We start from the raw sequence: 27,917 nt of genomic DNA, 5'->3' as shown, positions 1-27,917 counted from the left end.
TTGATGTATACACAAACAAAGTCCAATCACCATTTCTACAATCAAAGTATAATGTACAATAATTCAATTTCTTTTTCTTTTGTTCTTTTTGGACTACACAATGTGCACCTGTTGGAAATAAACACTCAACCTATATCTGTCAAATTACTCACACTCGCGGGATAAAACTGAACAAAAAACTTCACGCTTCAAGAAATAAAACCAAAAACTCATTCTTGAAGAAACCAATCCAACAAAATTTGAGAAACCTGACTTGTGACTACCATTAGCCAAGACATGATTGGTGCCAAGGCTAGATACCCAAACTCCCATCACTGAAGAAAAAATTAAATAAAAAACATAAATGAGAAACTTACAACTCTTTCTTCTTGCTCAAAGTGGCCTTTCGGTATCAATCAGAATCACTTGAGCTCGAGCTGGAACTAGATTTCCTACTGTGAGATTTCTCCTCGATACCGGAGCTGCTATTAGGTACATCTTCTGATTTATCCACTGTAGTTCTGCTCATTTCCTCAGAACTGGTTGCTACGTTAAAGAATTCATTCACCTTGGCTGAGCCATCCTCATTTTCTTCTACTTTGACTGAAGTGTCTTTCGAATCCAAAGAATTTGGCAGCTCCCCTTTATTACCTTCAGAGACTTGGTTTAAAGCAATGTTAATATCTTCTAGAGATCTGGCTTCAACAACTTGAAGGTCTGAATTAATTTCCAGATGATCTTTAGATTCTCCACCGACATTCTGATCCTTAATAGTACTTCGATTGATGACCTCTTCGACATCCACGCCTTCTTGAAGTTGCTTAAAAGCCAAGTTAATATCTTCAAGTGATCTTGCTTCAAGAACTGGGATGTCCTGCTCAAACTCTTCTGTCTTTACATCCTTAGGGAGTGAACTAAGTTGAGCATCTCTAATTTTCTCATGTTCAATGCCAGTATGAAGTGATACACCAGCATCATTGACACTAAAGTCTCCAACAGTGTCCAATTCTGACAAGAATTCTTCATCAATTTCCTTCATATCATCAAATTCTTCATTGCTATTTTCTTCAGTAACCTGAGACATGCTCTCTTCTGAATGAAGCGCAGTTTCTAGCACTTCATTTTGGTCTTCATTTTCAACTTCCCCGTGCCTATCAACTTCCAAATCTGCTTCACCAGTGGGTGACCTGAATTTAGGGGTCTCAAATTTTTCAGAGGTCACAGAAGAAATGCTTGGAGGAAATTTGTCAACTGCATCATGCAATTCTCCAACTTCATCATTGGAAGTGCCAAAACAGTGTGCAGATTCAACCTGGATAGCATTAGAACTCTGCAGAATGTTAAAGAAATTATGATCAGTTTTTTCAGCTAAACCACACTTTTTACAGAAAAAATGCAACACCAGCAGAGCTGGTATGAGCATTAGATAAAAACAGGTCAAAAGGACAGAACAAGTTATTCATGCACATCAATCATGTGTTTGTAGAAATAGTCAAAGAAAACATAATTCAAACAATTACTACTTGGAAAGAAAAAATTCTATGCACTTGTGCAATGAACTGAACTTAACATATCTTCTTATTAAGCATCTTATGTGTAAGACATCTATTTGCATAAGTCATCATTCTAAAAAATTCCTACAAAAGGGCTTTTCTTCTGTTTGGTGGAGCAGAGGCTAATAACTTGTGTTATCACTAACAACTTAAACAATAACAACCTATCTGATATGCCAACCTATCTGAATAGGAGTAACATTTTCTCAGTAATGGTGTACAAGGATCAGCAGTCTCAGTAGGAGATGGGAATTGAGTTTTAATGATAATACAACAGAAAAGATCAGGAAAACTGGAAAAGCCATGAGTTGATATGGGTTTGTGGGTAATGAAAATATGAGGCGTCCTCAGAACCAATATAATTTAGAGAAAAAAATATCTTGTTCTCCTTCTGCATTCTGCCTTCTGAGTATCAATGAAAAGGAAAAATCGAATGGTAACTGCAAATTTTATATGTTTCGGACCTATTTACTTGTTTTTGAAGGATATTTAATTGTTCATTTTCTAAATTTAAATGAAAAAAAAAGGAGTTAATTCTATTCAATATCTTTACAGGGTAAAAAAGAAGGAAAACAAAGATTAAAAATACATTTTTTTACTTAGCTTTATTAAGAATGAATAATAATGAAATGACTTCTTCTTTTTTTCTGCAGAAGACATACCCACATTGAATTAATTGAAATGTAATAAACATAACATGTCCTTTTTTTTCATATTACTCATTTGGGTACAAAAGAACTGCTTGTTATATCCTATCATAGTCATGACAAGGAATCTAAGCAAAATGTAGATTCCGAATATAAGCAAAGCAGGTAAGATCTTTTTCTCTCTTCCGCCCTTTAATAGAGAATCTGCAGGGACAGGGCATAGAAAAATGTGTTTCTTTGGGATGCAAATAAATGGATACAAAATAGACAGGTATGGAACTGTGCAACTGTTATTGGAAGCAAGCAGTTACTGCCAGGGACACAATCCTATAATTTTAATGGCAAGTACCGAAAAATAGCAATCCAGATCCCATATGGATTTACACAAGTATTGGGAATATTACCAATAGGATGCGTTAAAATCAAACAATACCGCTATTTCCTTTTAGGACATCGTGTGATTTTCCTTAATAAACAAATGGACCCTTAAAGCAAAAAAAGGTCAAGAGATAAATTATTTAGATTAATGGGCATAAATTGTCATGTGACTTACCTGAATTTCATCATGATCACTAGAAGATTGTGCAACAACTGATTTATCAGAGCTTGACAGATCATTCTCCAAGTTAGAGGGAGACTTCACATCAATTTCATGTTGACTGCCCGAAGTGAAAGCAACCGTATTCTTATCCAAATCTTGGTGGATGTTGGTTTTACCTTGCTGAATCTGAAATATGTCATCATTATTTGATGAAAATTTTTCTATATGTTCAGTTTCTTCAGAAGGTGAATCAGGATGAACCACTGGTGATGGCCCTGCTGCAGGTGAGAGCTCTAAATCCCGTGGGGCAGCCATAGGTGAACCATTAGAAGAAATATGGTGGGCATCAGAAGCCGCAGAATCAAACATTTCATCTGCATCTTGGACTGACGTAGACATATTTGCATTATCAAATCTTGATTCTAAATTGGGCAGTGCTCCTTCCTCCACAGATTCATTATCTGATAGATGTGACTTTTCAGAAGCCATTTGATAATCTGAATCTGGAGAATCTACACTGTCTTGGTGAAGAACTTCAGAATCAGCACGTATGTAGTCAGCTAGATCCTGCCCATGAACTAAGCCTAAATTAGTCACATCCTTTATTGATCCAATATCAGAAGACAAATTTGAATCCACAGAAACAGGGACAACCTGCGGCTCAGCCATTGTAGATCCATTCTGATCAACAAAATTTGGGGCAACTGCAGATAACTCATTTGCAGTAACATTATTCACATCTTCAGATTTCTCAGAACTCAATTCATTTTTGGCTTCCTCATGTAGTTCGGAAGAGGCTGCTTGAGTTTTATCATGATCAGAAGTATTACCTTCCAGTCTGTGATCATGCACTTTGGACTCTTCTTCTGCCGCATTAGCAGTCATTTCTACTGAAGCAGGAGGCAATGCCCTCTCAGACAACTCCATAGCAGAATCATGAGAAGATATTGAAGGAAACAATTGGAGTGTTTCAGAAGCTTGTGGACTAAGATCATAAACAGGGTCTACATGGTGATTTTCTTCCACCTCACCACTAACTTGCTGGAAGATTGATTCCTCCACTGAAGCTTGTGTTGAAATTCTAGATTCAGAGAGATGATCATCTCCTTGCTGCAAATTTTCCGCTTTTTCCATGTTTTCATCTGGTATGCTGTCAATTACTTCCGATAGTGAAGAATGGCTTGATCTGCTGCTGCCGACACTCTCCTCATGACTTGGTTCTCTTCTCAAATGTGTTTCCCCTGCATTGAATTGTTCGTGGATTTCAACCTCTCCTGTTTCAGGATAGAATACCATCTCAGAAGGATCTTCCACCCCGCCCAGAACTATTTCCCCTTCATCCTGACAAGCATTGCTCTCCTCAACTTGTATCATCTCCACAGAATCATTTTCTCCAGAGGATTGGCTTCCATGTTCAACAACATCAGAAACATGGTCAATGTTAGATATAAATTCAGTTTCTTGAGACAAGTCTTGCTCACTGAATTTCCTGTCATCCTGATCAATTGAACTCACAGATTCAGTATCTGGAACAGAACTTAACTTTGAATCACTAACTTCACTTGATTGCCTCTGGAATGAAGGATAGCTTGTTCCCTCCGAAGCCATCCTTTCAGATATAAAGACAGGTTTCCAATCATACCTCTCTTGCTTGGATAACCCCAATACTGATGGTCCCACGCTGAAACTTTCATGCCGCCGAAAAAAGGCCTCTTTTTGATGAAACACTTTGAACTCTTGTTGAAAACTGTCCCCCTTAAGATCAGGTTTTTCTTCATTTGAGTCGTAGGGAATATCAAAAGGGTTTCGTCTAGGCTGTAGAATAGACGGAGCAGATCCAGGAATGGGTGGTAATCCCATGGCAGCATATGAGTCATCAGGAAAATCAAATGGGTTACGTCTGGTCATAGCAATAGGTGCAACATTACAGGGAATATCAGCACAATCTAAGTCTATTAGATTCTTCTCAGTCATCAATCTCCGTGCTCTTCTCCTAGCAATAAGATTCTCCAATCTTTTATTCCTTTCCAGCTCTAAATTTCCCAGATCCATGAGATTCTTTTGGTCATCCTCTGTCCACTTAATAGCAGATTTACTTTCATCCTCCTCTTTGCCACCTGCCGCTTCTTCTTCCTCTTCATCATCAGGCTCATCAATACCATCATCGTCCGCATCACCGTGGTTTTCACTATCATCGTCTGATTCGACACTGTCATCATCACTTTTCTCAGAGTTCTCAGATGCAGCATCAGAACCATCACGGGACACATGAGCCGGCTGTGGAGCATCTAGGTCTAGTAGTGGATGGAGTTCATCAAGCATTGGAATGATGTCAGCCATGGAAGCGTCTGGTGAAGAGCTCTCAGCCCCATCAGAACCTGACTCCACCGAGTCATCCTCGTCATCGTCGTTTTCCACCTGTTTCCAAGATGAGCTGGCAGAAAAGTCCAAATGATCTCCGGGACTTTTCTCATTTTCAAATTCAAATACATCATCATCCACTTTTTGAACCATGACATATTGTTTCTCAATAGCTTCATCATCACTCGAAAAAGCTTCAGACCTAAGGTTCTCTTCATGAATTTCCCTATTCTTTCCCAACTCAAAACTATGGAATTTCATTTCCCTCTCCACTTCCTCTTTTTCTTGCTTCTCGGGCTGAATAATATCCGGCAACTTTTCATCATCTGGAGGCATGTCAGAAGAAAGCAATCCGCGATCTTCTTCGGCCCTATTATCCCTCTCACTAACCAAACTTGCTTCCTCCTCAATGCCCCTCTCTTCCACATCACTCCTATTTTCTGAATACCCCTTCACAAAATAGCTCTCATCTCTGTCAGCAAAAACAGTGTCACCCTCGGAGAACCCAGCTTGGAAGGATGAAATGTCATGAGTAACTTTCTCTTCTATCTCAACTTCAGGCACATTTGGCTGCCCAAAACTGAGAAGGGTCCCAAGCAGAATAGCAGTGCAGACCAAAACAGGAGATGCAGAGACCAAAACAGAAAACAGAAAAGGAAAAGATCTGTACAACAAAATCAGGAAACAAAAAACCCCCACAAGGAATGGATGGTTGCAAACTGATCTGTAACCACCTCTGATTGAAATGACAACAATTTTCCTTATTTTGATTCCAATTTCTGATCCCATCTTCCTCTCACTCCCTCCTTTGATAACTCTCCCCCTAATTAAAACCTGCTTTGATTGATCAATCATAAACAAACCAAAAGGGTACACCCAAATAAGATCCAATGATCCATGAACACCAGTTCCCACAAAAAAAAAAAAAAAAGTTTGCAAATTTATCACAATTCAAACTTAAACGTACCTCAACATGAATCAAAATAAATCCCACAGATCAATCCAATCCCTGAAAAACCGAGAAATTCGGGAAGAAAAAAAAATGATGGCTTGATCAAAGTATAACCAATTAGAGGAAAAAGGGTATGCCAAAAAAAATCAAATTTTGAAGATAAATGGCTCACCAGATATGATTGTAGAAACAAAAGAAAACAAAGGGTAATTGGGATTTTCAATGTTTTCTTTCTTTTGTTTACTTTATGGGGCAAAACAATGGTAACAGGAGCTATGAGGAGCTGAACGTGTGTTTATGGTATTGGCTATGTGTATTTTGATGGTTTGACAAAGAGAGTGTGGGGCGGCACGAAAACAAGAGAAAGAGGAAGATTGAGGAAGAAGAAGAAAAAAAAAAAGATAGAAAGCTATCATTACATTATTACAACTATTTTTTAAAAAAATTAATTATTTTTTTCCTAGCTTAGGAACCTTTTACACTCTCATGCTCTCTTGTTAGTTGTTATTGTGAGATGTATATAAAAAAACAAATGTGGGACGTTTTCTCGTGTGTGGTATTTTTTTATTATGTTAATAGATATGGATATTTATTATTTGATGATTAATTACTGTTGGATCAATTACTTATTAATTTGGTGTAAAATATCTAATGTTTTTTATTTGATATTTAATTAATCTTTGTTTCATTATGTCAGTTCATATTAAAATAAAAGTGATATTTTTATTTGTGATTTTATGTTGAGTTTGAGTATAGGTAATTTATTTTTTATTAGATTTTATTTTATGATAAATATTCTTATGTTCCATTTAATGCATGACTGTGGTGTTCCTGATCTACCTTGGTGTGAGTTTGAGGCAAGGGGAATTCTGTAGTTCACATTAGTTTACCAATATGAGAGTGCAGATACAGTTTGATGGTTAATAATGCAGGTATACAAGAAATGAATATAAAAAAAAAAAAAAAAAAAAAAAAAGCTCCAATTATTGATTATGAAAACTCATCTATCAATTTTGTTTTACGAGTTGTTTTCAAGTCATGGAGATAGCATAAATGTTATATATTTATCTTTCTACTTTATTGATACCTTGAAAAGTCACGTGATTAATGTAAGTACAATTTTTTTACACAAAACAAATTTTGTGAAATCGTGTGAGGATAAAACAGAACATGAAAATAACGGTAAATTTTTGTTTCACTTTTACATAACAACATACATCTTTAAACATTAGACTGAGTTATATTAATTTAAGTGCAGTAATGAAAAAGAGTTTTAATTTTTTTATCATTAAAGAGTTTTAATTTAAGTGCTAGCTTGTAAATAATGATAGTTTTTGTTAGAATTTTCTCATATTTACGTGTGGGTTACAATTAATCATAATATTTTGTTTTGCTAAAAATAGACTAATATTATAATTCATTTGATAATATTTAAGTTCATTAATAATATAATTAATTATTTACGAACTTTTAATACTTAATTCTCCTTTGTGTGGATCTAATTAATTGACTCATAATGAAATATGTATAGGATTAATAAATAATAAGACTAGGTTTTTTTTTTCCTTATTAATTGCTCTTTAAAATTTGTCTTATTGAAAACTCTAAAATAAGAAGGGTGTAATCTATAAAAAAAAATATGGACTTTTGGATTTTTATAAGTCACATGTATAGAGATTTTTATCTTTTTTATCATATCTTCAAAAGCAAGTGTTATTTTAAACTTATATAAATTGATTCTTAATAAATCTACTTAGGTTAAATTACTCATTTGGTTTCAATAGTTTCATGACTTAGTTTCTATAATTTGAAAATGGTCTTTTTAATCCATATAATTTACATTTTAACTCTCTTTTAGTCTATGTAATTTCGAAAGTAGTCTTTTTAGTTTCTATAGTTTTATGATTATTATTTTTTTAATTCGTATAGTTTTCAAGGACTAAAAAGAATTAAGATGTAAATTATAAGGATTAAAAAAATAACTTTCAAACTATAAGGACTAAAAAGATAAGAATTATAAAAATTTAACATTTATTTATCTTACACTTACATTAAATTTAAATTTATTAAACTTAAAACTCAAGTCTAAATTTTTGTTATAAAAAATCAGTTTAAAGAAATATCTAAATTGAGTTATTTTTTACTGTATTAAATTAAAGAGAAGATGAAAATTTTTAACTAAGTAAAAAATCATTGGTGACATATGTTGAGCTCAAGCAATTTTATTTTTTTTCATTTTTTGGCATCAATAGATATATTTCATATGAGTAACGTGTTGTACAGGTATTTCCCCCATCCAAACACTGACGTGCTTAATAGTATAAATTATAAACACCGTCTCTTCATATATGTAACAAATAAAAATTAAAAATATAGAGAATCAAGGATGAATGTTGGTCATGATCATTATTGCATTCTCGATGACATAAGTTTATAATTATTTATTCTATAAAACGTGCTGTTTGTCTGCGTGTTGCTTTTTCAGAGATTAGTGGTGATGGCCAAATACACATATTCAATACATTTTTTTAATTCGATTGCTGATTTTGGCCGGCAAGTGAAGTTCTTTATGTTAATTTATTCTAGTTGTAGACTCGTAGTTAGTAACAAATACAAATGATATTTGAAAAAGATTAAGGAAAATGAAAGTCCTTTTAGAGTTAATATCATATAATTATCATCTAAAAGGTACTAATCAATTAAGGAAGTGGTAAATGACAATTTCAGATATCAGTGGAAAAAAATGGCAAATTCAGATAGTTGTCCGAATGAATCAGAGTAATAAAATGTCGAGAGAGTAAACTGCACGCGAAATAGAAAATAGAAAGGAATTTTTGTAATTTAATTACCTATAAATTGCCCCACACTCAATGTATTATGCTATTATTATACTTAACATGAATGTCCTTGTTTTCCTTCGAGAATAGTATAAGATCAAGGTGTTATAAAAGCTAACATACCTACAGAACTAAAGAAAACGCTTTTTGTCTGTAAATTATGCTTAGCCAGTTAGAAAACGATCAAAAGATTAGCAAACTTTTTTCCTCTCTCTCTCTCTCTTTCTTTTCCACTTATCAGAAAACTTTAGGGTAATTTATATTAGAATCTCATCGTACTAATTAACTGGTATGATTAATTCTTAAGTTAGATGTTTCCCTACAAGGGTCATGTGCTTTCCTTTCTGTAAAGACACAAACACTAGCCAAGTCTAAAATGCTGATTTGGTGAAGTAATTTCTCCAGCACATTGACACCTCATCATGAACTTGCAAATACATCAAAATGGAAAATGCTTTGCCTCTACTAAATTTTGATGTTTAAAGGAAAAAATGCATTTTTGTGTTAGTATTTCAGGCAGTGAACACATTTAATTAGGACTTGGACCATAGTACATGAAAGGGTGGTTGGTGGTGTTTCTCATCATAGCTTTTGACATTGAAAAATAGCAATCACAAATACTAAAACACACCCTATCATAACCCCACTCAAGCATAGAGAGAGGGAAAAAGTAACATGAAAGAAATCTGAACTTTCTATTTCCTGAGTGCTGGTTGAAATTCTCATTCCATATGAGCCAACTCAAACTTGTCATTTTTCAGAGGAAAAAAGGTGCATGGATCCATGTATTGATATCTGCTGCTATGGACAATGTACCGTATGGGGCATTGGTTGAGACTTGAGAGTAATGGTTTAGATGTCACTGTCAAAATTCAAAGCAATAGTTAACAGTACATACTGGTTGAAATTCAGTTATTGTGTAAAAATTGAATGAGTAATATTTTAGTTAACCCTGCCAAGTGCCTAGTTCTCTTCTGATTCAGCTCTTCATGTCTTTTTTTATTCATCAACCTTATTGGGCTCATATTAGGAGCAAGGCATCTTCCCATGTGTACTAGTGTTATTAAAATTGAATTGGTCATAAATCTTATCATGGTCCAATCCATGTATCACTTATTTAATTGCATAGACGGGTGTATATTATTTGTAATTTTTACAGTAAAAGTACACATAAATAATATGTTGAGTCACATAGTAACAGTCCTAGTTTAGTGATAATCTTTTTTCTTTTATTTTAGTGTCATAGGTCATTATTAAATTTACTACAGTGAACATTTGCAACCTCTGGAGTGTCAGGTGAGTTTTGTGTTTAGTTCAAACAAAATAAAATTCTGAAATTAAAAAGTAGTGTTGCAAATTAACAGCCCCAGTTCTCATTAATAAAAAGCTAAAATTAAAAGGAAAGTGTGTGTTTTCAGCGGAGAAAGGCATGTGCGTTCCCCAAAAAAGCTTATATTGGAGGCTGTGCAAAAAAAAACATTTTATGCTGAACAACCGATTTAGAAACGGAACAACCGATTTAGAAATTACGGGATTGACTGCGTAAACAATCCAAAGTGTCAACCGATTCAGACCAGTTTTAATAACACTGATATATTACTGTCATCATTTTTCTCAAAGTTTGAAAAGTTATATCACTAGGATTCGTTCGATAAAGTAAAAAGAAATAAAAATAAAATAAATTGAGATAAATATTTTGAATTAAAATAAAATATAAAAAATATGAATTTCAACTTATTTTACTATTCATTTCATTTCTTTTCTGTTCTCTTTTCTCTCAAACCAAAACCTAGATGTTTCATCCTCAAAATCATTGGTTCCTTAATGCATTAACTCATGAAATTCGGGGATTAAAAAATTGGGCGATGACGAACAACATGAATAAAAAACATCGGACACGCTTTTGTCATCTTCTTTCATTTTCTGAGCATAAGTTTCATTGTTGAATCCATCTATATTTTTTCCATCAAAATAGGATTTCAGCTTCTTCACATGTCATTAGTTGATAACAATAAATTTATTTTAAATTTATATAATTTTATAAAAAAAAGTATTTATTATTAATGTTTCTCTCTCTTTTAAATATATGTCAATATAATATCTCTTAATCTAAAAATAATTAATACATTAGACAATATGAAATTGAGTTCTATATAAAAGAATACACAATTTTAAAAAGTTAGATCTTATAAATAGGAATGAAGATAGTATCAACTTTTTCTAAGTCTTGAGGTTCTAGAAATGGTTTCACCATAGTACCATGAAAAGCGTTTTTATAAAACACACAGACAATATAATAACACTGAATTTAAGAGATGTTCATGAATGACTTTCAACGGAAAAGGAAAGGAACAAACAAAATCATGGCTTGTCTTTCTACTTATAAATCACATGACTCATATGATATATCACAACTCACTTGAAACTAGTATTACTTCAGTCTAACTGGAATAACATTCTCTCATATTTAATGATTCGGCATTGTGGAACAAAAATAAACCAAAAGTATCTTCAAATTGGGAGATACATTATATACTCATAAAAAATCTCATCGAGCATACATTGTCTTCTCTCTTTCATGAAACAAGTTTCGTGTAGAAATTTGAATTTGAGAGAAATGTGTTTTTATTTCCTATACTTTTAGTCAAACGTAACCAAGGTTCCTATACTTTCATATTGACAAATTTGGTCTTCAAACTTAAAAATCTTGTGAATTTAATCTCTCTTAACTTTAGAAAACATGATAAGTTCTTAAACAAGAATATGGTTAATGCAGAATTATGGGCCGAGCGGGTGAGAAAGCCCATGTATACAAGGCAGTTGCTTCTTGGGAATTGATATTGGCCCCTCCAAAATTGCTTTTGACCCCTACCATCAATGTGCAAATACCGAAATGCACTTTGCCTCCTTCCCTCTAATATTGGCACCCATTCTTCCCACCTACAATTTCTATAACACAATGAAATCACGATTCAGTTGTGTTAAACAAATTGTAACACAACAGAATCACGATTTGCACATTGCGAGAATGGGTGTTGTTGTTTGCACTACTGCTTTTCTATATGGAAATTCAAAGGGTGAGAGTTTTTCTTCTCTCTGTTCAAGTTCAAACCTTTTTCAACTGAATTCACTTGCAAATTTTAGACAATGTCTGGGGTGGACTAGGTAACAAAGTAATCTATAGTGGACCAGTTTTGTTAACCAAATGAAATTATAATTTGTAAAAGTAAATAACACAAGAAAGTGGACTGAATTGTGTTTTTAGAAATATATATTTTTTCTAAAAACTGTAAAACACTTTTATAGTCTAATGAATATAAATACATTAGACGATAAGAAAAACAATTTTCTTTAAAAGGAAGACGTGAGATCTAAAAAAAAATTCAAAACCCCTTTGTCAGTTTAAACAAGAAAGCACATAGAATTTATACTGGTTTGTCTCAATCTTAAGACTATGTTAAGTTCTTGACAATCACCAAGTTTCTACTAATTTATCAAGGTTACAAATATTGTTCATTGTCGCTTCTGGCTCTTACACTTGCAAGCTCTATCCCAATCTTGACTTAAATCTTATATTCTTTGTCCTACCAAGCCACTACTAGCTCTAAACAAATCAACAAGATTTGATGAAAGGTTATTCACTAATTAAAGTATGATCGTCTAATAGGCGAATATATCACTTAGTACTTTTAGTTTTTTCTCTTAAGGTATACAAGACATTTTGAGAGTTTTGTATCTTTACAAGAATTTATAGAAAACCCTACAATAAAGAAAGAAAGAATGATTCACGAAGATTTTTTGTCTCTTGTTTCTTCAAAGCTTATTTTATATATAGTCTTTATCTTCAAGTATTTGTTGTCTCTCAACGGTTGGATTCTTCGTCTGATGTCTTGAGTTCGTTGGAGCATTTAATCCTTGAATTAAATGCACATCCCTTTTTCATGCAAAGATCATGCTGATAGGATAGTGTGTATTGTACTTTAGTAGGGAAATCACTTTTTTCATCATAGCAAGTCTGCAACAATAAATCGTGTTTTTTTATGAGGACCAATGTCTTCCAGATAGTGGGCTTCATTAATTCTTCATAGGACTTTGACAAATCCTAGGAGAATGTTTTTTGCATGAAAGACTCTTATACATAGAATATTAAATGAATGTCTTAAATATACTACTTAAATGCTATATTAGATCGTCTTATGAGTGTCTTGTCTGAAAACTTCAAACGCATAGAGACAAATCATGATTTAATAGCATATTAGATGCATTTTTTTATCATTTGTATTTATTTGCATCTAATCAAAATAATTATGAGTTTTAATTCGACTTTAAGATATAAATGTCTTTTGACTTAACACAATTTTATCCTTAACAATAGTTTTGTTTTGTTTTGTTTTTTCGTTTCCACTTCTCTCTCTAGAACTGACAACATTTGCTACTTTTTCACTTCTCTCATCTACAAACAACAAGCTTCCCTTTTGCTCTACCCTTTCAAGCCTGTCACCAGCAAATCCGTCACAGATACATCGAATCACCATGACCTAAAGACACTATTAGTTATATGTTTGTGATTAAATCGATATTGTGGATAGAGAACAAAAATGGATTTGTGCACAAATTTGTACCTCTAATTCTTTTCACTTTCACAGAGGGAAAGAAGAGAGAATGAGCTTTTTGTTTAGTATGAATTGATTCCACATGGGTTGATTGTAGTGAGACTTTCGTTGGTTCAGGATTCCCTTACTAGCGCTCCAGCAATGTGCGGTTGCACCTGCACGTGCCATTGGACTTTCTAATAGCAGTGTTTTATTTCCAAATCATGTGGAATGCGATGTGGTCAAAACCATGGGGTTTGCGACTGCTCGAGTTGGAGAAGGTGTTGCAAGCGGTGTAGAACGTGTTGTAGAGAGTGTTGTTGCGATCTAGGTAATAGGATTCTTGACAGAGATCAGCGGATTTGGGGCACAGTGAGGCGAGAATGGAAGGAAGAAGAGGGGGAACGATGGGAAGAAGAAGAAAAAGAAGTAAATAATGGTATTTTCGTTGTAAAAAATCACCTCTGACGGGAAACACCGATGGAGAACAATGATGAGGGAGGAAAAGAAAGGCCAAGGAACAAATGAAGAGGACAAATGATAAGGGACAAAACTAGCATTGTGTAAAATAATTTTAATTACTAAAATTAATTAATAGCTTAATCTCAACCGTTCAATATTTTATTGATAAATCTATAAGTGAAAAATTACTAATCCACCATAGACCACTTAGTTACCTAATTCATCGAAGACACCGTCCAAATTTTATAGTTGCTAAGTCATATTGGATCAGTTTCAATTTGTCAAATTGATTCTATTATCCCTTTTTTTCATTTTTATTTAGCATGTTGTTTAAAATTTGTATTGAGCTTAATGTCAATATAACAAAACAGTAAGGGAGATATAAATTACAAAAGGCTTAATTAAGTTTTTCATACTCGGAAAATAGACAATTTTCATATTACTACCTAACATTCAATTTTTTTTCAACTAAGTACCTGAAAAAATTTTGTTTCAATTTACTACTTGTCATTGGTCCCCTTCCGTTAAGTGATGATATGACAGACTGAATGTCATGTCATCACGCCTTATCACTAACACCTTAGCACCTTCTTCCCTTTCTCCAACGGAAACCACCACCACCGTGCCACCACTGGCGACCACGCCGCGCCACCATCGCCAACTGCGTCATGCCACCACCATCATTGACCGCCACCACTGCGTCGTCCAACCCCTTCTACTTCTCCCCTTCTTCCCCTTATCCAACAAAAAACAACACCATCGTGCCACTTGAAAGGACTCCATCCATCAGTTTGTTACTTCTCTCATCCATCCAGAAATAGAAGTACTTTTGCCCTTTTCAATCTTTCTCTACACTAAACACTACACACTACACTTTGTACCTTTCTTTTTCTTTGCTTACTATTGTTATTCTACATTGTGTCTTTACTCTTGTTTTTGTTGCAGCTTGGTGGTTGCATTGAATTAGAGAGGGATAGGTAGGTGGGAAGACGTGTCTTATTTTGTAGCTTTCCCCTTCGGTTGATCTCTTTTTCCCGACGCATGTGCCGGATTAGATGCCAAATGCTTCCATAATTCACCTCTTCTAACCAACCAACACAATATTTTCCTCTGGTAACTCTAAATCTCATACCTTTTGTTGCATGTCACTCTTTTTTCATTTTTTTGTTTCTCTCTTACCCACCAACCATTTTGTTTATTTACTCAAGAAACTCGAAAATCAGAATCCTCCCCATACGTTACAAAAAAAAAGAGAAAAAGAAATCAATCTATGGATTTTTTATTTAATCAAGATTTGGTATCTTCAAAACTAAATTTGTTTTTGTTTCCCCCCTCTTTCCTTAGAGTTTTCTCAGCAAAGGATATCTAACTCTCTGTTGATTGCTTGGACTATGTGTGATTCTTAGCAAACTCCCTACATTATGCTTTTTCATTTTTGTTTTTTCTGTGAAGAGTTCCATTTTTTTTTGTCAAGTGCTTTTAATTATTATATGCATCTTTGTATTTGGTGCTTGAACCTCAACCAGAAACCATAAAGGAGAAGGAGAAGGGGTTGGATGGCGCGGTGCAGTCGGCGCGGTGCGGTCGGTGGTGGTGGCGCGATGGTGGTGGTTTCCGTTGGAAAAGGAGAAGAAGGGGAAAAAAGGGAAGAAGGTGATGATGTGACCCTGAGGTGTTAGTGATAAGGCATGATGATGTGACACTCCGTCTGTCACGTCATTATTTAACGGAAAAAGACTAGCAGTAGATAGTAAATTAAAACAAAATTTTTTCAGGTACTTAGTTGAAAAAAAATGAATGTTAGGTAGTAATCTGACAATCTATTTTTCAGGTATGAAAAACTTAATTAAACCATTACAAAAGGCTATTTTTGGAAGCAAAAAGAAATAAAAGGAGGTACATTATCAACAAAGGGAGGTATGAATAATAATTGAAAGCGGAAAAGTGAAGTAAAAACGTAGTGTTTCATCTCTTCCATTTCGCTCTATCGCTCAACGGATCTAAGGCTTCAGGTACGAATCCTAACCCTAGCCCTCTTCTCTAAGCTTTCTCAATTTCATCTCTCGCGAGCTTTTATCTCAGATATCTGAATATCTAATTCGATTTTTGCTATTGTTTAATTGATTCTGCCAATTAATTGTGTCGATTTGTGGATTGGATTTTGTGCGAAATTTGATTTCCTTTAAAAAATTTGCCTTTAAATTCTATACGCTGTTGTTTGTGACAATGCCTTACCTTCTCTATTCTATGTACGCTCTGTGGTTCCAATGGATTTTGTTGTGTGAATGTCTTCACTGATACCCTTTAGGTGGTGCCAACAGAAATTTCTGATTAATTTCCTTATGGGTTGTTGGCCTGTACTTTTTACATAATCCCCCATCTTGTGGGCATATTAATGTTTTAGTCTAAAATTGTTGCCACATGTAATGTAGAGTTTTTTCTGTTGACAATTGTCTTTTGATGTACACAATCTGCTTTGACTCCTTGTGGTTACTGTTTTCTTCAATCAATTTTGGATTTTTATATTTGTTCATGATTCATATCCTTGTTTCTCCGGTTGTTAGGATGTTTAGCATTTAGCATGGAGTTAATTTGTCAAAGGGACTTCCATTGTTATGCTCTTGAGTTAGTAGGATCTTAGGAATTTGTTGCTTTACCATATTGGCTGTCATGGTTTCATATTCCATGCTTTTAGTGCCTGTGCAGTTGAGTGTGAAATCAACCCTGATCGTTTTTTTTTTTTTTTTTTGCAATTTTCTTGTGTCATACCCTTTGTTTATTTGGATAGGATTGTCTGTCATTCATGTAGTCTTTTTCTTTCTCTTTTGAATTTTGACTTAAATTATTTATTCTTTTTGTTTTGTGTAGTGTAGTCTGTAATCATGTCAGGCAAGTATATCATTTCTGCTATTCTTGGATCATTTGGAGTTGCATGGGTTTGTGATTATTATGTTTCAGACAAAAAGCTATTTGGAGGTAAGTTGTGTTTATCATAGGAATTGATTTGCTTTGTAGCTGTTGCAGCAGTATGTAACTGCTAACTTCTTTCTTCAGGTTCTACCCCTGGAACTATTACAAACAATGAGTGGGCAGAAGAGACTGACAAAAAATTGCAGGCATGGCCTCGTACTGCCGGTCCACCAGTGGTCATGAATCCCATAAGTCGCCAAAATTTCATTGTCAAGTCTCGCGCTGAGTAATAATTTTTGTTGATTGATTTTGAGTTAATTGGTGCTTGGTCATGCCATATGTTTCCATAAATGATGATAATGCTTGAGGTAAAACTCTTACAGTTCAATTAGTGTTTTGAAGTTTAAACATGTGAATGTGTTTACTTGCTAAATAAAATGTTACTTAAGCAATCATGGATTGATTAATGCATATTCATGTATTCAAATTCTGTTAGTCTTTACCTTGGTATGAATGGGAATCAATGCCCAAAATTATGTTTAGCAGACATTTGCAATTTGCCGGCATATCAAATGTTACTGAAGCAATCCTGAATTCATAGATATGTATTTTGGATTCAAATTTTATAACACGTCATTAACCTTATCAACGGGATATGTTACAATTTGTGAATCTGTCATCATATCATGGTGGGGGTACTATGAGAGTGAAGTTTAGAAGTGAAAAATTCGTCAACTTTACTTTGAATCCTAAATACATATGAATTCACTTACGTAAACTTCACTTATGAACTCGTAACAGTTTAAGTATTGGAAAAAAAATATTAGAGTTTACTTTACTTTAACCCAACTATTATTACCAATATAGAATATCAAGTTTACATTCTATATTGGTAACTAAACATATAATTAAGTACAATATTATTAGTTGGATAAAAGTCATTTCAGCAATTAAGGGTTTTCCTTTTAAACTATATAGAATGTGAAGAATTTCATTAATTCAACTGTTGAATTATATATTATTTTCATTAATTATGTTAAATTTTATAAAAATTAAATATTAATAAAAAAATAAAAAATAATTTATATTTTAATATATTTTAAAAATATATATTATATTAATTATGATCTATGAATGAGATATTAAATAATTTTTATTAATATAAAATTTGATAGATATGATCTATATATGAGAAATTATCATCCCATCAATGTGTTTTGAGATAAAATTAATTGAAAGTTATTTAATGGCGTAAGTTATCTTAATGTCATTTTGATTCATCTTTCTATTTGTTTATCTATCTATATGAAAAAGTTATTTTGACCTTAAAGTTTTGTAGTTTAAAATCTAAACCTAATAATTTAATTTATTTACACCTTATAGAACACAACTAATTCGTTGGATTATCCAATACAATGCATTAAATTAACAATTAGCAAAAAAAATGACCATTCACAACATCACTCCATGCCATTTTTTTCTTAAAAAAATCACTTTTCAACTTCGTTCTTTTGAATTTTATCTTCTGAAAATTCAACCGATACAGTTTATTATTCTTTCAAGATTTTAATCACTGAAATTTACCCCGAATTCCAATTGATAATAAAAAATTACAACATGACGATGCCGCTATTAACCATTTTGTGTTAATTTCATATACTTGTCATCTAAAACTAAAAGGTACTAATAAATTAGAAAGTGGTAAACGACAAATTCAGATAGTTGTCCGAATGAAATCAGATAAATAAAACGTTTAGAGAGTAAACTGCACGCGAAATAGAAAATAGAAAAACATTTTTATAATTTACCTATAAATTGCCCCCACGCTCTCTGTATTGAACTATTATTATACTTAACATGAATATCCTTGTTTTCCTTAGATAATATAACAAAATCATCAAGGTCTAACTGAATTGAATAAAATATGTAAATGTTATAAAACATTTGATACTTATTCAATTTTTACGGATAAAATATATATATATATATATATAAAAGATCAAGGTGTTATAAAAGCTAACCTATACCAGTCTAATAACACAGCACCTTACATAACTAAAGAAATCACTTTTTGTCCATAAACTATGCTTACCCAGTTATAAAAGGACCAAAAGATTAGCAACCCTTTTTCAATTTTCTTTTTCTCTATCTATCTTTCTTTTCCACTTATGAGAAAACTTTAGTTACCTTATAGATTTAAATATAAATATGTTTTTAGTTCCGGTAAGTTAGCTTTTTTTATTTTTTAGTCTTTGTAAGTTTATTTTTTTAATTTTAGTTCTTGTAAGTTAGCGTTTTTTCAATTTTGGTCTCGGTAAGTTTCTTGATTTATTTTTAATCCTTATAAATTTGTGTTTTTTCAATTTTAGTCCCTTTAAAATTTTATTTTTTTATGTATATCCCACATAAGTTCGCGCTTAGAGGGATCAAAATTGAAAAAACACAAATTTACAAGGATTAAAAATAAACAAAATATCTTATATGGATCAAAATTAAAAAAATACAAACTTATAAGAATTAAAAATGAACATAAATTTTTATTGAGACTAAAATTGAAAAATTACAAACTTACAACTACCCAAAAACAATATATTTAAGCCTAATTTATATTACAATCTCATCGTACTAACTAATTGGTATGATGTATTCTTAAGTTAGATGTTACCCTACATGAATCGTGTTCTTACCTTTCTGTAAAGGCACAACCACTATCCAAGTCTATAATGCTGATCTGATGATGTAATTTCTCCAGCACATTGACACCTCATCATGAACTAGCATATACATCAAAATGGAAAATGCGTTGTCTCTACTAAACTTTGATGTTTATAGGAAAAGGCATTTTTGTGTTAGTATTTCAGGCAGTGAACACATTTAATTAGGACTTGGACCTTAGTACAAGAAAGGATGGTAGGTGGTGTTTCTCATCATAGCTTTTGACATTGAAAAAATAGATATAAAGAATACTGAAACACACCCTATCATAACCCCACTCCAGCATAGAGAGAGGGGAAAAAGTAACATGAAAGAAATCTGAACTTTCTATTTCCTGAGTGCTGGTTGAAATTCTCATTCCATATGAGCCAACTCAAACTTCTTCTCCTTTTCAGTGGAAAAGGTGCATCCATGTATTGATGCCAGCTGCTATGGAGAATGGACCATGTGGGGCATTGGTTGAGAGTAATGATTCAGATGTCACTTTCAAAATTCAAACCAATAGTACAAACTGGTTAAGTTCAGTGTTTGTGTAAAATTTGAATGAGTAATATAATATAGTTAATCCTGCCAAGTGCCTAGTTCTCTTCTAATTCAGCTCTTCATGTCTTTTTTGATTCATGTTGGGAGCAAGGCATCTTCTGATATGGACTACTATCATCATCTTTCTCCAAGTTGGAAAAAACTACTCCATCATTAGATGCTTCATCCTCAGAATCATTGGTTCCTGACTACACCGATTCATGAAATTCGGAGCTTAAAAAACCTGGCGACGATGAACAACATGAATCAAAAACATCAGACATGCTTTTGTCATCTTCTTTCATTTTCTGAGCATAGGCTTCATAGTTGAATCCAACCGTATTTTTCCCACCAAAATAGGATTCCAGCTTGTCCATGTCAAGGTGTTCCTCCATCACCATGCGGCGGCTCCTTGGGTTGTCAGGGTAAACAAATATCACCTTTTTGTAAGTCTTGGGTTCTAGAAATGGTTTCACCATCTGGTACCATGAAAAACATGCTTATAAAACACACAAAGAAAATATAACAACACTAAATTCAAGAGATGTCCATAACAAATTTCAACAGAAAAGGAAAGCAAAAGAAATTCTGGCTTGTCTTTCTATTTATAAATCACAAGACTCATCTGATATGAACTATCATAACTCACTTGAAACTAGTATTACTTCACTCTAATTGGAATAATATTCTCTCAGATTTTATGATTCAGCACAGTGGAACAAAAATAAACCAAAAGTATCTTCAAATTTTCTGTTTCCTGTGGAATTTTTCATTTGGGAAAAAATGTGTTTTTAGTCCCTATATTTTCTGTCAAATGTAACCAAGGTCCTTATACTTTCATATTGATGAATTTGGTTCTCAAACTTTAAAAAACAAGTGGATTTAGTCTCTCCTAAAACCAAGTGGATTTAGTCCTTCCTAACTTTTGAAAACAGGATGAATTCATAGAGATGACAGGCTAAATCAATTTTAAAATTTGAGAACCAAATTCATCAATGTGAAAGTATAGGGACTTTGACCACCTTTAACCAAAAGAATAAATACATTTTTTTTCCTTTTAATTTTTACAGCAGAAACCACAAATACTAAACAAAATAGCCAGGCAATTGAGACAAACTTTTTCCCTATCCATTCATAATCAATATCAGACAACATTAGTAAGCCAATATCATTACATATACAAGTCTCTCATCTCACAAAATCCTCCCACTTCCTTCCCAATGAAAAGGAGACAATGATGAAGACAGGAGATATTGTGATTTCATACCGTCCAAAATGACTCAAACACTTTTGGTGGATTGTAAAAGATTGCAAGGCCCAACCTCTCAGGGTAATGAGCCTGCAGGATTTGAGCAGTATCTCGGACGATCTTCAACGATAAGCATGCTGTGCTCCACCCTTGAAAATCAATAAGCCAAACCATCTGCTCTTCTTGATTGGAACTTATATTCCATATGGCATTCTCCAAACAGTAAATAAGGTACTTGATTTGGGCACATGAGCTGCTTGCACTCTAAATTGGATAAATGAAGTCTTGTCAAAGCATTGAAACTTCATGAGTAAATGGCCATTTTAGTCTTTAAAATTGTGATCTGTTGTCTCTTTAGTCCATAGAATTAACAAAACTAAGAAAAAAAAAACTCTGAAACTGTAATTCATTCTATCTATGTCCCTAAATTTCATCTCTGTAAGTCACATGTTGAATGTAACTTTGGACTCAAACGAGTGAGAAATTACAGTTTTGGGAACTTTTTTTGAATTTCATTAGTTATAGGGACTAAAGTGACAGTAAATCACACTTTCAAAGACTAAATTGGCCATTTACTCAAACTTCAATAATAATGACAATGACAATGACATCCAAACAAGAAGGCTCAACTGCTCAAGTACAAGTGTACAACCATAACAAAAAATGAAATTTGAACTTTATTCTCATCAATTTATATAGACTACCTGAATACCAGGTCTAATAACAAAAACAATCCTTCCTTGCTTGTCCATGTAATCAGCTTTATATAGCCTTCCTCTCTCAGCTTCTTGAGCAACATCATCCTAATTGCATAAAAAGTAAAAAAAGGACAATTGTCTTTCAGTTTCACTTATCTAGTAAACAGTATGCAACTCATCACTAGTTAAAACATTCTTGTCATGCCCAGGAACTCTATTATGTAATTGGCTAAACAAAAAAAAAAAACTTAGACCGAGAGAGTTTCACTGATAAAGCCACCGAAATTACTTATTTTCATTGACTATTAGTATTACAAAATGATTAATCTATCCTAGTTACAGTTAGTACACCTATAAAACTAGATAGTTGATTTTCTTTGGGTTTGAGCTATATATGTATATATCTGAGTTCACAAGTTTTTCCCCAGTAACTGTACTACAAAGCATTTAGAAAACTAGGATATTTAACCAACTTTCATGCTTCATTCTATTCCAAACTGAACTCTAATATATTCCATTTTATTTTATTGAAAAAGATAGATAAAAAAAATAATATTTGATGCACACCCATTGGATCTTCTCTGGCTTGAACTCCAGCCTCCATTTTATGGATCCTTTCAACATCTTTGCAGCCTTCTTAGTATTGTAGTTTCGTGCTCTAAGGTATCTTAGAACTGATGCATCCGAACACAGAGTAGAGAACTTGTCAGCAATTGGACCAATTATCTTTCTAACTTCTCCAATCTAAAACAAACAAAAAAAGGGGGGAAATCAAACATTTTTCCACTTCAAAATTATTTCTCCATAAAATGACCCTCAAACAACCCCATAATTGTAGACTAGTTTCCCTGCTCACCCAAATTGAAATAGAAACTAGGAAGAAAATCAATTATCCTTACTTAGCACCACTGACTCTTGTTAGGTTGGGAATTTTAAGAAAAAATAATTGATTGTCTAACAAATAATATATGAGTACATGCAAATCTTGGATGAAGATAGAAGAATATCAGAGACTACATTGATGTACAATAATAATACATCAAATTTATCACTTCACATTCATAAAATAGGGCTTGATTAATGTCTAGTACCATGGTCTGCTGCTCTTCAGGAGATAAAGTTTTTTCAGCTTCTGATTTCGATCTCTTAAACGACATCTTTTCTTTTCAAATCCCAATCAAGCTAAAACATCCTGAAATATGAAAAACCAACAAAATAAGCCTTTTTTTTTATCAGCAAATGTTAGTTGTTAATTTATTAGTTTTTTGTTAGCAGGGGGATTCAAATCCGCGACTTATCCCTCCCTCTCTTCACCCTTTACCACTAAGTCAACCTTATATCTTCATCAAAATAAGCCTTACTTCTAGGTGTTTGCCATGAGTGCATGAATTGAAAAACTGCTACAAAAATCCCATTATACTCTAGTTAATTGCTATTAAATAGACAGCTTCAACTTAAAAGGCATATTGGTTTTAAATTTGGGATTAAAATTCCCAAAATCACCATATTGCAATTGCATATGTACTAATGAAATTGATGAAGTATTTTCAATTCATTAAACTTATGTTGATTATGTCCCACTGATTTAATGGTTGTCTTCTTATCACTGTTTCATGTTAGCATGGTTTAAAAGGTAAGAAAATCAGAGAAGAACTCATTTGCTATTTGCTAAACTTTCTTAAAGGTAGAAAAAAAAAATCTCTTTGTGTGATAACTAATGCAAAGACAAGTGAAAAAAAAGAAGAATAAGATTTTCGCCACCTCATACCCAATTCCCTGAAAAAGAAAAGGAATCTGAAAGGGTTAATGGTAGTAATAATGCCCCATAATCCCTCTTTTGCCACAAATTTGAAGAAAAGAATATGCAAGAATAGCACAGTTCACCTTCTGAACCTAATGAAGAAAGAAAAATACCAGCGCTTTGATATTATCTTTTGGCACAAGATCTCTAAGCTTCTTGGATCTTCTTTTTGTCTTTTGTTATGCCTAAAAATGATCTGGAAAATATTACACAAATAAAAAAAAACGGTCATAACAGAGGATATATGTGATTATAGGATAACAAAATACATGTCTATCCATGACTGATGATTAATATTGCATTGCTGGGACAATTATAGGTGTCATTTGGATCATGAAAAATGACAAGAAAAGAATTAAAGAAAAGTAGAAAACGGATGGCAATGCATTTACAGAGTTTCCTCAACATATTACCAGGACTAAGTAGTACCATTTTTGTTTCAAACACTGTTCACAATCTAGCTCATTCAATTTACCATTGTTTACTCTATTGGTTCATATTCACCACGAAGCATCATTTTCTCTACAAACATAAATCAAATGAACACACACACACCCTATCCACAAAGCATGAACTCAGAACCCCCCCAAACCCCAAACTAGAACCAAGTTTCCTACCACGACTATCTCAAACTCAATGAACTTGGAGAGTTTTAACATTGGCCAAGAACAAGCTATCTAACCACAGGCCAAAGAAAATACTAGTATTTGTCTACAATTTATTTAAGAGTAAAATATATTTTTAATCTCTCAAAATATTTCAAAATGTTCTAATTTTAATTCCTATATTTTAACAAGAGAAACGTGATTTTTAATTCCTAAGGGACTAAAATCACATAACTGTAAATGTGTTTGATGTAGGAAAAAACCTAATGGACCAAAACCATGTTACTTTTAATAAACGTGCTTAATAATGGAGGAAAAAAAATATTAAATTTTTATAGAGATCAAACTAAAATTTCAAAATATTTTGAGGGACTAAACATAATTCTAGTAGTCTTCATTTAACTAGAATCTACTCAATTTTCATCAAACAAGCAAGACACATCATTGTCTGCACCAATGCAGCCAATGCATGAGTTCTTTTCTTATGGTATTATACTTCAATCAAAATTGGAAGAACCATCTCATCCACTTGTTGGAAGAACCATCTATAAAACAACAAATTAAAATTCAAGCAATAATGACACAAACAAAGAAAGGAGTGAACATTATGGCAATAAATTCCAACAACTACTACAATCAACAAAGGGATAAAATAAAACACAGTTCAATTCTTTAGTAATAGACCTTGTTTCACAATTTTCACGAGTAATATGCCTCAGCAGCACTCTTGTGTGACATTATTACATAGAATAACGTAATTCCTTAGCATTTTTATTGCTTTGGTCGACTATGATTCAGCTCAACAAGTTTCATATTCATCCCACAAGATCATTAAACAAACAAGGGTAACCAATTATTGTAGCCAAATGTTGATCACGTAAATATTAATAATGCACCCATCACAAATGTTACGCTGGCGTAGAAAAATCAAACAATGGCGTCATGGACTCTTCACGAAGCCTAACAAAAATGGAGAGAAAAAAAGAGAGAATATTTATAATAAAAAAAAAAAACGTTGAGAATTTAAGAGAAGAATTAGGATCACGAAGAGGAAGAGAGGGTGAGGAAGGACACGTGGCATGCACAGAGAAGCGTAAGAACGTAAACAGTGGAAAATAGGCTCTTTAGATGCGGAAAAGACAAGAAATAATAAAAGAACATAAAAAAAACATGAACATCAGTAGACAGTAATGAATCGAATAAGATGAAAAAAATGGGATTTAAGAAATTCGATTAGGGGTGTCTAGCAACCAATTCAAACTGTTAAATTAATTATTAATTAAAAAAAAAGAACTCCAGTAAATTGTTAATAATAATTATATGATCAAAGATTTGATTTCTGGTCCGAGCATAAGGAAAAATATTTGTTGGAAAAAGTGAGTTCCTTAAATCAATCTTTGGACATGGGTGAATTAGTTCTTGACTCTCGACTCATGGATACACCGGATTCATCCAACAAACAGGAACATTTTTTTCATTTGATTTGATTTTTTTTTTAGTTTTTGTGTTTAAAATTGAATTGAACCACAACATAACTGATAAAAAGAAATGAACCACAACATATATTAAATGTATGTTATTCTTTAATTTTATCCTCTCACAATATATCAAAGTAGTATTTTATGATATTGGTATCCACCAAAATAGTTTAAATCGTGTTAGCCAAGGCCAAAGTAATTAAAGGAAAATATGGAATGCGCACGATCATCACATGGAATGTTAATGCTTTTGCTTTCTTGTTCGCAAATGTAAAAGGACTTAGAGTGGTTTGTGTGTGCTACAGTTCTAGTATCTATTTTTAGATGATATTAGTAAAATATTTATTAAAAATTACAGTTTTTTAAATTAATTATCTCAAGTAAAAGAAACGAGTAGATCTAATCAAAGTCATCCAAGTGCAAGAGGCTGGAGTTTGGCTTCATAAACCTGTGCCTTAGAAATGATGCAGCAGCACCTTATTACTTTTGATTGGTTTTGTAGATATTTTTATTTAGAAAAAAAATGATTACAGCTACAATGCATAAACTTCCTTCCAAAAAAAAAAACGTTAATAATTTGATAAAAATTAGTTGTCTAGTCATAATACTCTTTGTTAACTACTTTGATAGGTCATTCACCAAAAGAACTACTTTTGTTTTCAATTAACTAAACTTTAGACAAGTGAAATTTAGTCATTGTTAATTTTATTTAACATGTGTTAAAATTTTGCCTCCCCTCCTCTCATCTTTTTTTTTCAACAAAACTTTAAAAGTACATTACGATTAAGTGCTTATAACCAATGTTTTAAAAAACAGACTAAACCGTCCAATTCAACCAGGAATCAACCTACTAATTGATCTGAACACTCTTAAAAATTAGAGCATTTTAGAATCGATGAAAACCGATTAACCCGGCTCAAAACCGATGAAAAGTGGGTTGAACTAGTACAAAAAATTGATATCGAACTGATCTTCTTAATTTTTATTTTTATTTTATGTTATATGTTTTTAGTTAATCTATTTTTTTAAGATAAGTAAAAATACAATTTAAATATTTTAAATATGTATCAATTATTTTGTTTACTATTATTAAATTTTAACAATAAACATATATTTAGTTATTTATATTAATTAATATTCACTTCATCCCTAATTATAAGGTCATTTCAACTAATTCATGCCCCTTAAGAAAAATAATTATCGCATTAAATTTGTCAATTATTTGTACTATCATTTTAAAATTATCCTTTTATTCTCTCTTCTATCCACTTACTTGTTTCTCATTAATGTTTAGATAGAAAATAATTAAATAAGAGTATGTAGAAAAAAAGTAGTTAATACATCTAGAAATTAAAAAAAGATCTTATAAAAAGGGACAAACAGATTATTTTAAAAAATCTTATAATTAGGAAATAAATGAGTAATTCTTTAGGTCTTAAATTTTTGCAAGTCTAAATTTTTTTATTACTTAAATATTATATAATATTAAAAAAGTAAAAACAGTTAAATTCAATTCATAGTATTCAACTATGATTGAATCATTAAACCTTGAACTAGTGTCTTCATCAATTCACTCTTCGATCCGATTTCAAAAACCTTACTTATAACACTTGTCCAATCAAAGTTTAAAATTTTATCTGAGTCATCATTAAAATAAAGTAAAATTCCAATTTTGATTAAAGTATAATACCATAAACGCCTAAAGAAAAAACACAAGTTTTATCCTTTTTTCTGGTTGTCCACTTGTCCCTTGTAAAACTACATTTGCTATTTGGCAGCTATTCATTTAAGTAATTCCAAGAAGGACTAGAGAGGTAAAGAAGAATTCTAATGCATGCACGAGCAAAAGTAGAAAAGCAAGCCTTAAAATTAAGCAAACAAATACTGTTAGTTTCTATGGTGTTATTATTCATTGATTCCCTTTAAACTTTAATCGGTTAAATTTTCACAAAGTTAAAAACAATCTCGTCCCAAAATTGCATTTGCACCTACTAGACTGATGCAGGAAAGAACAT

General features: G+C 32.5%; 3 protein-coding genes across 5 annotated transcripts; 1 reads left to right on the top strand and 2 right to left on the bottom strand.

Moving 5' to 3' along the window:
* Positions 1–6,429, bottom strand: LOC114405701. 2 transcript variants are annotated; one of them, XM_028368161.1, is made up of 5 exons: positions 6,206–6,429; positions 6,049–6,090; positions 3,375–5,915; positions 2,733–3,287; positions 1–1,309 (listed from the first exon to the last, which is right to left on the bottom strand). In XM_028368161.1, exons 3-5 carry the CDS (start codon positions 5,868–5,870, stop codon positions 392–394), a joined length of 3,969 nt encoding a protein of 1,322 aa, XP_028223962.1. In that variant the 5' UTR covers positions 5,871–5,915; positions 6,049–6,090; positions 6,206–6,429; the 3' UTR covers positions 1–391. The 2 variants fall into 2 exon arrangements, with proteins under 2 accessions (XP_028223962.1, XP_028223961.1); XM_028368160.1 differs by having other exon boundaries at positions 2,733–5,915.
* A 9,386-nt stretch (positions 6,430–15,815) lies between these two features.
* On the top strand, positions 15,816–17,383 carry LOC114405699. 2 transcript variants are annotated; one of them, XM_028368158.1, is made up of 3 exons: positions 15,816–15,936; positions 16,793–16,900; positions 16,979–17,383. In XM_028368158.1, the coding sequence occupies exons 2-3, from the start codon at positions 16,807–16,809 to the stop codon at positions 17,122–17,124; spliced, it is 240 nt and encodes a 79-aa protein (XP_028223959.1). In that variant the 5' UTR covers positions 15,816–15,936; positions 16,793–16,806; the 3' UTR covers positions 17,125–17,383. The 2 variants fall into 2 exon arrangements, with proteins under 2 accessions (XP_028223959.1, XP_028223960.1); XM_028368159.1 differs by having other exon boundaries at positions 15,819–15,936; positions 16,798–16,900.
* Positions 17,384–20,008: 2,625 nt separating this feature from the next.
* Positions 20,009–25,437, bottom strand: LOC114405698 (phosphatidylinositol transfer protein 3-like). The gene is made up of 7 exons (XM_028368157.1): positions 25,109–25,437; positions 23,933–24,015; positions 23,110–23,210; positions 22,586–22,762; positions 22,025–22,123; positions 21,339–21,584; positions 20,009–20,550 (listed from the first exon to the last, which is right to left on the bottom strand). The coding sequence occupies exons 3-7, from the start codon at positions 23,173–23,175 to the stop codon at positions 20,281–20,283; spliced, it is 858 nt and encodes a 285-aa protein (XP_028223958.1). The 5' UTR covers positions 23,176–23,210; positions 23,933–24,015; positions 25,109–25,437; the 3' UTR covers positions 20,009–20,280.
* Between the last annotated feature and the right edge of the window lie 2,480 nt (positions 25,438–27,917).

The sequence above is a fragment of the Glycine soja genome, chromosome 3 (genome assembly GCF_004193775.1).
Source record: "Glycine soja cultivar W05 chromosome 3, ASM419377v2, whole genome shotgun sequence".
Classification (NCBI taxonomy): Eukaryota; Viridiplantae; Streptophyta; class Magnoliopsida; order Fabales; family Fabaceae; genus Glycine; species Glycine soja.
This window is presented reverse-complemented; position numbering and strand designations above follow the sequence as displayed.